The following is an 11,382-nucleotide window of genomic DNA, read 5'->3' as shown; positions in this document are numbered from 1 at the left end:
AGAGACTGAATCTGCAGATGAAGCGTTTCAGACGCTGAGAGAAAAGAGCTGATGCTGCAGTGTATTATGGGAAAATTAAAGTGTTTTTGACCTTGAGTGCGTGTAAACCTATTGTTGGAGACTCTAAATATTAGAAACCTACGAATTATATGTGATGGCGGGGAAAGACAATAAAATAAAGCATGCCAAAGTTAACAGAAGGATTTGCTGTGGATTGAGCGGAACTGAAATAGATATGTATGTTTGGAAACGTTTTGCTTTATTTACCAGTTTCTTTTAATACAAAAAAAAATGTGACAAACAAATGAAAAAAAAGAAAAAAAAATTCTGGTAAATACGGTACTTCCTGATAACCACAGCTGGGAAACAAGAAGTGTTTTAATGACTTCAGTGTAATATGAGATCTGTGCTGTAACCCAGTGTGTTAGTGTTAGCATGTTTCCCTGCCACACTGGGATAAAGAGCTGTTAGCATTACATGAAACCCTACGCAAGACCTTCCACATCAGTCCCTTATGACTCTGCATTTCAGTTACCAAGGATTTGGAAAAGAGACATTTTAAAATCATCATGAAATCAATTCTTAATTTTAATGGAATATTGCAGTATTTTATATAGATGATTTATTGTTGCACAACATTATTGTTTTAAATCCATGTCTCCCGTAATCTACAATCAGATTAACTTAACCTCGACGAGGGCGGGGCAACCTGTCACTCACATGAAATCCACCAATAGCAAACCACAACCATCTAATCAATTCCCCACGAACAAAGCCAAGCCCTGCCCACATTTGTTCTTGTTCAAGAAGCCATTTCAGATACAATAGGAAAGAAAAAACTAGCGCAACTTATCATTTCAAGCCAACTTTAAATACCGTACCAATATATCTAGTATCTCAATAGAGAGCATAAGCCCCTCCCCTTACGGTCGACCATGGGTCCTTATTTCGGAAATTTTGTATGGTAGTCAATGGCGACAGACAACAAATATTTTGATCTAGTTGGATTTGTGCCCTGAATTGCACATATGATGTTTGCCAATTTGAAATATATATTTTAAAGTCAAGAAAGTCACAGTTTGATGTAAAACTGTTGAGGTGTAAGACTGTGAAAATACGTAAAGACTTCAAACCCCAAAGGTGGACGTTTTCTCTCAACGAAGCTAACTCTGCTGACGCTAACTCTCCTGAAGCTAACTCCACTGAAGCTAACTTTCCTGAAGCTAACTTTACTGAAGCTAACTTTACTGAAGCTAACTCTACTGAAGCTAACTCTACCGAAGCTAACTTTACCAAAGCTAACTCTACTGAAGCTAACTCTACCGAAGCTAACTCTACTGAAGCTAACTCTACTGAAGCTACTGAAGCTAACTCTACCGAAGCTAACTTTACCAAAGCTAACTCTACTGAAGCTACTGAAGCTAACTCTACCGAAGCTAATTCTACCGAAGCTAACTCTACTGAAGCTAACTCTACTGAAGCTACTGAAGCTAACTCTACCGAAGCTAACTTTACCAAAGCTAACTCTACTGAAGCTAACTCTACCGAAGCTAATTCTACCGAAGCTAACTCTACTGAAGCTAACTCTACTGAAGCTACTGAAGCTAACTCTACCGAAGCTAACTTTACCAAAGCTAACTCTACTGAAGCTAACTCTACCGAAGCTAACTCTACTGAAGCTACTGAAGCTAACTCTACCGAAGCTAACTCTACTGAAGCTAACTTTACCAACGCTAACTCTACTGAAGCTAACTCTACCGAAGCTAACTCTACTGAAGCTAACTCTACCGAAGCTAACTCTACTGAAGCTAACTCTCCTGAAGCTAACTCTACTGAAGCTAACTTTACTGAAGCTAACTTTACTGAAGCCAACTCTACTCAAGCCAACTCTACTGAAGCCAACTCTACTGAAGCCAAATCTACTAAAGCTAACTCTACTGAAGCTAACTCTACTGAAGCTAAATTTACTAAAGCTTACTCTACTGAAGCTAACTTTACTGAAGCTAACTCTACTGAAGCTAACTCTACTGAAGTTAAATTTACTAAAGCTTACTCTACTGAAGCTAACTCTACTGAAGCTAACTCTACTGAAGCTAACTCTACTGAAGCTAAATTTACTAAAGCTTACTCTACTGAAGCTAACTCTACTGAAGCTAACTTTACTGAAGCTAACTCTGCTGACGCTAACTCTACTGAAGCTAATTTTACTGGAGCTAACTCTACTGAAGCCAACTCTACTGAAGCTAACTCTACTGAAGCTAATTTTACTGGAGCTAACTCTACTGAAGCTAAGTCTACTGAAGCTAACTCTACTGAAGCTAACTCTACTGAAGCTAATTTTACTGGAGCTAACTCTACTGAAGCTAAGTCTACTGAAGCTAACTCTACTGAAGCTAACTCTGCTGACGCTAACTCTACTGAAGCTAACTCTACTGAAGCTAACTCTGCTGACGCTAACTCTACTGAAGCTAACTCTACTGAAGCTAATTTTACTGGAGCTAACTCTACTGAAGCTAATTTTACTGGAGCTAACTCTACTGAAGCTAACTTTCCTGAAGCTAACGTCTGTCATTGTTTCTATAGTCTTGCGTTATAGTCGTAACTTTACGCCGTCATGCCTGAGTGTGTTGTACCAGACTGCACACACACAAGCAGCGGATCTCGCTCGTTGTTTCGCTTCTGTGTAATTCAGGGCACAGTTCAGACGGAACAAAAAGAGAAGTTCTCTCTCGCCATTGACTACCATACATATTTTTTCCGAAATAAGGTCCCGGAAGCGGAGGGGAGGGGCTTAGGCTCCCCGAAAATCAAGGGCAAAATAAAACCTCACCGCAATGGCCTGCTTTAGTTCATAGGCATCGAGTTGTGCCGGAGACTTCAGCATGTTCAGCACCAAATCTTCAAAGTTTCCCGTCAGCTCTGACTTCAGGTCCTTAACCAGATCCTGGAAAACGTCAATCAGAATCCAAAGTTACACACAAGAAACCACAATGGCAGCTCTTTGACTTTAATCTGATGCTTAGTTCCTCATGTGTTCACCTTGCCGTAGGTGGTTTTGTATGCCGCCAACAACGGCACACGCTGCTTGATGGTTCGACTGCCAAGAAGCTCGACAATGGCGTTCTCATCGGTTCCTGTGAGCAGAAACACATCCAGTCACTGTTCTGTATTTAAAGATGTGACGGTATGTAAAGTTTTTGTAAAGTCGATCAATTTCTTCTCACCGAAGCCCTTCATGGCTTTCCGTAACACCTCGACATCTTTGAGAGGGTCGGCCCCGGGAAAGTCCTTCATGGAACCACGGTATCCCTTCTGAACACACACATCACAGGAAACAGTGCAAATCAGTACATTTATTTTTGTTTAATGGTAATTTAATGGTTTACATTCTTAAATCCGGAAAAGGCATATCTGTATATGCATAGTTCTCTCTATTGTGTATTTTCTATATTTGTATTATTGTATCGTATTATATTTCACTAACTATTTTTTATTAATGCGTTATACTATTTTTAAAAACTATTTTTTATTAATGCGTTATATTCCTTCTTATAGCTTTTATCCCCATGCATGTCTATTTTCTGCGATTGATTATGATTTTACTTATTAACATTTTTTTTTTAATTCAAATTTAAATATTTTTCCTTGTTTTCATGTAGTGAAATAAATACACACACACTATATAGTTTATACTGTAAATACACACACACACACACACTACCGTTCAAAAGTTTGGGGGCAGGTTTTTCTTTTAAAGAAATTAATAATTTTATTCAGCAAGGATGCATTACATAGACAAAGTGACAGTGAAGACAATTATAATATTGCAAAAGATTTTTTATTTCAAATAAATTGTGTTCTTTTGAACTTTCTATCCAAAAAACAAAATTATGATAGTTTGCACAAAAATATTAAACTGATTTCAACATTGATGATAATCATAATCATAATCTGAAAGATCATGTGACACTGAAGACTGGAGTAATGATGCTGAAAATTCACAGGAATAAATTACACTTTACTATATATTCACATATAATTCACAAAAGCAGCAATTTTGAATTGTAATAATATTTTACAATTTAAAAAAAAAATGCAGCCTTGGTGAGGAGACTTAACCAACATCAAACTTTTGAACGGTATGCAAATGATTAAACATTTTATATTCATTTTCACACAAAATATGTCATATTATGGAAGTAAATGCATAGTGAAAGCTATTTTGCATTTACAAAAAAAAAAAAAAAAACCTTTATGTGTCAAATTTCCTGTTTCAATGGTGAGTTGCTTAACCATTAAGGGCAAGTTTTGTCATTTCAGTTTCCTGTTTTTGTGTGTGTGCGTGTGTGTGTCTTTCTTGTGGAAATTATCCGTGAAACTAGGCACATTCAGAGAAATATATTTTTTAATGTCAGGGTTTTTTTTACATTGTATGACCATACATTTTCTTGACAATTTGTTCCTGGATTTTCATTGTGACAAAGCAATTCTAGATTATGAAACATTTTATAATTTCAGGACTTTGGGAACCGTGAAAATCTAAACCGAACAAAAGCGTACACGTTTATGTTGGCGGATAAAGCGGGCAGTCTCTCACATTGACAGCAGGACCGGCTGGTGGCGTTGGTCCCGCAGGGACGCCTCCTCCGTACCCGGGCATTGACGGGTTTGGCACCGGGGCACCTGGGTAACCTGGCATGGGCTGCTGTCCTGGCATGGGCTGCTGTCCCGGCACTGGCACCCCGGGGTAACCCTGAGGCATTCCTCCGCCAGGCTAGAAGATCATGCACATGATTAGTTTCATCTCAGAGTCCAGCACTTAATTACACAACATTAAAAATACACAACATAACTGATCATGCACGATAAAAGAAATAAAGGGATACTTACAGCTCCAAATCCAGGTTGCCCACCCCATCCACCTGCTGACAACATAAATAACAGTTGTGACACAATGTCAATCACAGGACAACAACCAAACATTAAGAATCATGCAATCATATGCACAATGCATGAAATGCAGAAACTGATTCATTTGAAATGCATCTTTTAGGATCCTTTGAAACTATTTACACCTCCCCAAATATTATTTTCTTGCGATTTTGGATCCCGTTTTAACGGATTCATTAAATTCACGAAATTAACAATCGTGATATGATCCAAACTGTGCCAAAATCCCTGACATTACGCATTCTACAGTAAATTAAATTTTTATGACTGGATTCTGCGATTCTGTCCTCAAATCATTTTTCTGTTGCTAATCAAACTAATCATTTAATAACATGCTTTTTTGATGCTCGTTCAGAGGGATATGAGGCGTGTGTGTGTAAGACGCCCTCTAGTGTTCAGAAGGAGCAGCATTTTCTACTGATCAGCCGTGCTTCACTGACAAGCTGCACATAAAATAATCGCAGCCTTTGCCAAATCGCGCATGGTTGCATGATTGCGATTAATCGTGTAGCTCTAATCTCTGCATACACAAACGTCCCACAATGCCTCGGCATGTAACCGGACTCACCTGCGGGGGGCATGTTGGGGTAGGTCCCGGGCTGGGCGGCGGGGTAACCTCCAGCCTGTGGCGGGTACCCTCCTCCCGGGGCAGCTGGGTATCCACCGGCGGCCTGGGGGGGGTATCCACCGGCCTGGGGGGGGTATCCGGCTCCGGGGGGGTATCCGGCTCCGGGCTGAGGCTGATAGTATCCCGCCTGGGGAGGATATGCTCCGGGTTGGGGGGGGTATCCAGCCTGGGGCTGTTGATACTGGCCGGGGCCAGGGGGGTAGTTGCCACCTGCGGGAGGATATCCGGGATAACTCATCTCTGACACCTGGAGAACATTTACATGGTTATTTTAAAATTAGTGTCACATGCAAAAGCAGAACAGACTCAGTCAGTAACGTGAAGTAACCAGAGGCGGCCTATGCAATTCAGAGCCAGTGAGTTTATTCACGGACAAAGCAGGAGTGAGTGAGTGAGTCAATGATTCATTTGAATGCTTTGTTAAGACCTGCATTATATGACTGACAGACAAGAACGGTTTGACCTAAAAATATCAAAATTGAAACTACTGCGGAAACAAAGACGCCTCCATCTTGGATGCCCTTGAGGTAAGCTAAAACATATCAAAAATTTATTTCAAAGTGAACTATCCCTTTAAGCCGACAATGTACGACAATGGGCTCTATGCACGGCGTTATTTCCGGTGAAGGATTAAGGATGCTGGATAACTTCCGCCGATCGTAGAGTCCAATGCAATACCGAGAATTTATATTGAATTTTATACTCCATGGTTATACTAATGAAACGTTAGTCACAAAAACAGATAAAACAGACACCCCTCGTTGTGTTTATGCTTCTTTTTAAAATTATATTCATAACTATAAAATTACATCTAAACGTATGTACGTTTCGTTTCAAAGACGGGAGGACAGTAAATATTGAAGACTCTGCCATAATCCCGTTTTCTCCGGTTTTACTCCGCTTTTAATCTACACAACCGGAAATGGACGAGCATCCTTACGTCAAATGCGGAACTTATGCGTGCATATGGCCCATTACTTTATGTAAACGCGTTAACTTGTTTTCCTTTATTGGAGTAATAAACAGCTTAAACATAAACCGATCGTCACAGCTTTATTTTTGCCACATACCCCGATTTCACCCATCATGTAAACGCATTAACCTGCGTTCTTTGAGTGTACTAATCAGCGTTCCCAACAGACGCGAATAGATCGTCTGACGCGAGTGATTTTATGCAAAAGACGCGTTGACCTGGAGCAAATGGTGGAACTCGCGAAACTGGGTTCTCCTCCGAGTCCGGTGGACACGAATACGGCGACGATGACCCCTACGCCGCTGTTCTGCTCTCCAGAGCAAATACAGAGCGGTGACTCTCTCGATAAAAGATCGATCGATATCAGCCATTCTGTAAAAAGATGGCCGCCAACGGGTTTCGGATTTCGCCTCCGTCAATTTCGACGCGCGAATTTGACGCGTCTGGTGTGAACCGGATATATTACTATTAAAGTCTTGTAAAAGCGCTTTACTTGCATTGCCGGCTATTGGTTTGAATAAACTGGGACAACGGGTTATTTTAAGTTATCAGTGTATTGTTGTGCATAAACGAGCTCACGTGAGGGAAAAACATTAATATTATATAAAAACAATAACTAACACGAAGACTTTTTTCTTGTTTGGGGGGAGCATTTTATTTATTTCAGTGGCATTTTTTCCCAGAGCCTAAGTTAATTCCTGCCACTGGAGTGTGTGTGTGTGTGTGTGTGTGTGGGGGAAGGGCCGCTTTTGTTCAAGTGAAACCGGTGAAGCGAAGAAACCTGCTACTGGACTGGTCTTCACCAACAAAACCAGATCACTGTCATTCTGGTGAACATATCAATCATCAGCAGCAACTCAAATGTGATTAATGATGTTGATAAAAAAACAAAAAAAAAAACATCAGAGGACAATAAACCTGGCAAACCTTCAAATTACTACAGTTCGACGCTCTGCTGTATTTCAGTAGCCTAGATGTCAAAGTCATTTCACGTTATCTTAATTGCAATGCACTTATCTGTGAAATAAATATAGCCTGCTGGAGGCATGCACATGATTCAGGTGTGATTCTACTGTACTCGTGTCTCCATTCATCTTACTGAGACAATTCTGTTGTCCACAACAATCATCTCTCTTTCTATAATTCACTCACTTTGGTTGAAAAATCTCCTGTACTATAGATGGATATAGACAGATAGATAATTCCCAGAGCTGGGGCCACTCTGTCTCAACACACAACTCCTGGGTCACATGATCAGAAACCTAGACTGTGAGGAGTGAATAATCCAACACGGATGAGTGAGATCCCACTGAGCAAACAAGTGTGTGTGTGGAAAGGCAGGTTTATCAGGTGAGTTTTGCTTATGTTGACAGAAAAATAAATGTGTTGCAATTAAGTCTCAAATTTAAAGTATTTCTGCAAAATAGTGGATTACTCAAATATTCATCCATGACATTTAATATTTGGGTATTCAATCACTATGTTTGTCTTTCTTCAGAAAAAAAAAAAATTTCATGCCATGCAGGGAAGTTTCTGAAATTTGGTTGATTTAACACGTAATGAGCTTTGATCACAAAACTAAGCATTTAAATACCATCAGATATAGAGTGAGGACTGATATTTTTATGTATTTTATGTCTGCTATCCTGTTACACACTCTCAGAAAAAAAGGGGTACAAAAGCTGTCCCTCAGGTGGTACCTTTTTAAAAATTCACTTTTGTTCCTTTTAATATGCACACATAAGTGAACCTTTAGAAAAGTTACCGCCCCTGTGAAAGCTTCTGAGAGTAAGGATCTCAGTGATTACAAGCATCAGAATTTATTATGTTTTGTACACATAAATATCAGTGTCAAATTGCTTATTTTTGCTCAGTTTGAGTCTCTGAATTAAATTGGTGTTTTTTCTTCCACAAGCTAAATATTCTCAGTCTCACAACATAATATATAAGCCATAAAATGTTGATGTATCAACTATCATATAAATGTATGAGACAATGCATCAACGATGAGATAAATTTATATGATACAATTTATCAACTATGATATAATGTGTATATGATATAATGTGTATGATACAATGTATCAACTATGATATAATGTGTAAGATACAATGCATTAACTATGATATAATGTGTATGATAAAATGCATCAACTATGATATAATATGATGCAATGTATCGACACATGGAAACATTTAAAAAAATATTTTGTCTAAAGGTTTTTTTATTATCAAGTAAAGTTTTTTTAATCGTTTTTGACTATCAAATATTTTTGACTATCAAGTCATATATCAGTGTTAAACCCTCTTCCTATAATTAAATATTATTTTAAGTTTGAGTCATTTCCCAATGTTAGATCCTTAAAAAATCCTTTAAAAAACCTGTCTAACTCCCCATATAGAGAAAAAGAGGTACTTTTTTTCCAAGACACATTTAAAACCCCCTTTATATATCCTTTTTTAGGACCAGAAAATACATAGTGTTTGTTTAGGTTATTATTCTCTGGTTATATGACATTATTATTAGGGTTCACTAACTTTCTCGCGTGACTGCATGCTTTAGTAGGGTTAGAATCAAACCACCTAACCTGTGGTTTAATTCAGTGATCAGTGGTTATCCTGCTTTTTCTGGAGTAATGCAGCTTTTCTCTTACACATCTCAGGTCTGAACATGTACTGATTAACTCTCAGTCCGACAATCGCACACTACACACACACACACACACACACACTGCACACGGTTTGACCATTCAACATCGCTCTCTGCCTAAAGAAAAAAATGGCAGCCAAATATTTCAGATTATACGACAACACGCCCTCAAAAAATCTGAAACAACACACATCTTAATCCACGAACACTTACAACATTCGACCGAGTTTTCTGACGGTTTTCAAGCATCTGACGGACATTTTAACGCGGATTAACGCGGAATGGTTACATTGTATCACGCGCGTTCTGTAAACGCACACGTCACACCGAACACAGAACGAACGCGCCAAACGCTCAATACATTGTTGTTTTAACGTAAAAAAACGATTGTAAAGTAAAACTTACTTGGATGTGTGATGTGATGCGAGGAAAGGAGCCCGTGAGTTAGGTCAGAATGAGGAAGTGAGGGAGGGCGTCAGTCAGTCACAGTGGGTGTGACTCGATCCTATCCACATCCACACACAAACAAAACAGGCCGATCCCTGTTTTCAAGCATATAGTACTCATATAGGCCTACGATCTTCTTCTGAAGGAAATCCAAGAGGCGTGTGCCTTGAATAATGATATTGTTTGGGGTTGTTACCGTTGCTATAAATATAATACATGTACTACTACTATAACTATTACTATATTTGTTTTTATCTGATAGTTACTACTTTTAGTATCCAAATAGTGACAAGTAACACTTCCAGTATAAATTGCTAATATAAAATATAATGTAGGCTAATATAATTGGGTACTGTCAAATCAATTAATCGCATCGAACATAAAAGTTTTTGTTTATATAACGCGAAACGCGTGTTTGTGTGTATCTTTTATGTTAGATGCAAATTATTTGACAGCACTAAATATGATATAATGTAGTATAATTGATATAATATAATACAATACAAAAAGTCAGATATTCTGAAGGCTTCTTACACTAAAGGACATCCATTGCAAATGCATAGCCTAATGATTTTAGTATTTTGCTGTAAGTTATGGATACCACGTACGGTTTTTGAAGGGGTGCCAGATAATGAATGTATATCCTAATATCTGTTCAGTTAATGGATAACTTTATTAAAGATGTTTATAATGGGTGCAAAGGTTTGTGTGTCAGATGTAAAGCAACAGAGAAAAGCCACTTGAATTGACAGGACAGTTTCTGACCTTCACATTGAGTCTGAACGCTTGTGAACATCACAATTGTAAAGTATAAACAAATAAAAAGCTAAATCATTTGCATGAAAACGACAGAGGCTTCTCTTACTCATGTGTGACGTCAGTCCTTCACTCATAGAAACGTGTTTAGAAATGAAAGGGTTTGTCTTCAGGAGCGGACAGTGGAAAAACTGGTATTGACAGGTGAATGAATCATCAACTTACACGTAAGAGAGGGAACACCAATGTCAAGGCTACTCTACCATATAAATCATATTAATCTCAGATTACATCTCTTCCATGTTTCTTACAATGTGAAATAGCCATCTATTTATGTTAATATGTAATGTAAATATGAAACAGACCAAGCTGTGAAGGAAAAGCAAAGACACACCCACAGGACTTTCACATTTCACAGGGCAAGAGGTTTTCTTTAGTCAGCCTGTAATGGACTCACGTGAGCAGCAGAGGGCGAGATCTCAACACACTTACACCTCAGTCGTTCATAATCATTATCATTTTTTATTTTATTTTATTTATCCTTTATTTAACCAGGTAAAACCCATTGAGATTAAAAATCTCTTTTGCAAGGTTTTTTTTTTTTTTTTGGTCGAGTGATTGAAGAAGATGAAAATATAACACCTGCCTTTGACTAGCACATAAGTAATTTTTTGCAAAACAAAGATATAATTTTTTAATATGTTGATTGTAGATTCCTCCATGTATTTTAAAATGAACAAATTAAATGGCTTTAAACACTTTAAATTGCCGACAACATACTTGGATTAACCCCTGAAATGTGTTTTAATCTTGTGTTTTGGTTTTACTGTTAACACTGTTTTGCTGACGACACAAATGTATTTACATCACACAGGAACCCACATATAGTCAACTCAGCTGAGCTCCTGGTTTAAATGCAACAAACTGTCAATAAATGTCAACACAAATTTAATAATTTACAAAATAATAAACTCAAACT

At 38.2% G+C, this 11,382-nt stretch overlaps 1 protein-coding gene across 2 annotated transcripts in view; it reads right to left on the bottom strand.

Annotated features, from left to right (window-relative positions):
• Nucleotides 1-9,764, bottom strand: part of anxa11b (annexin A11b) — a 17,590-nt gene extending 7,826 nt beyond the window's left edge. Inside the window, exons 1-7 of one of the 2 annotated variants that reach the window (XM_039650553.2) lie at nucleotides 9,606-9,764; nucleotides 5,519-5,825; nucleotides 4,891-4,925; nucleotides 4,598-4,774; nucleotides 3,225-3,312; nucleotides 3,040-3,134; nucleotides 2,831-2,944 (exon numbers count right to left, since the gene is read on the bottom strand). In XM_039650553.2, coding sequence (XP_039506487.2) covers nucleotides 2,831-2,944; nucleotides 3,040-3,134; nucleotides 3,225-3,312; nucleotides 4,598-4,774; nucleotides 4,891-4,925; nucleotides 5,519-5,816 — 807 coding nt within the window. In that variant the 5' untranslated portion in view covers nucleotides 5,817-5,825; nucleotides 9,606-9,764. The remainder of the gene's footprint in view (nucleotides 1-2,830; nucleotides 2,945-3,039; nucleotides 3,135-3,224; nucleotides 3,313-4,597; nucleotides 4,775-4,890; nucleotides 4,926-5,518; nucleotides 5,826-9,605) is intronic. The other variant, XM_039650560.2, reaches the window with a different exon arrangement.
• Between the last annotated feature and the right edge of the window lie 1,618 nt (nucleotides 9,765-11,382).

Source organism: Pimephales promelas, chromosome 17 (assembly GCF_988280905.1).
Source record: "Pimephales promelas chromosome 17, fPimPro1.hap1.1, whole genome shotgun sequence".
Classification (NCBI taxonomy): Eukaryota; Metazoa; Chordata; class Actinopteri; order Cypriniformes; family Leuciscidae; genus Pimephales; species Pimephales promelas.
Note: the sequence above shows the minus strand (reverse complement) of the source record. Positions and strands in the feature narration are given on the sequence as shown.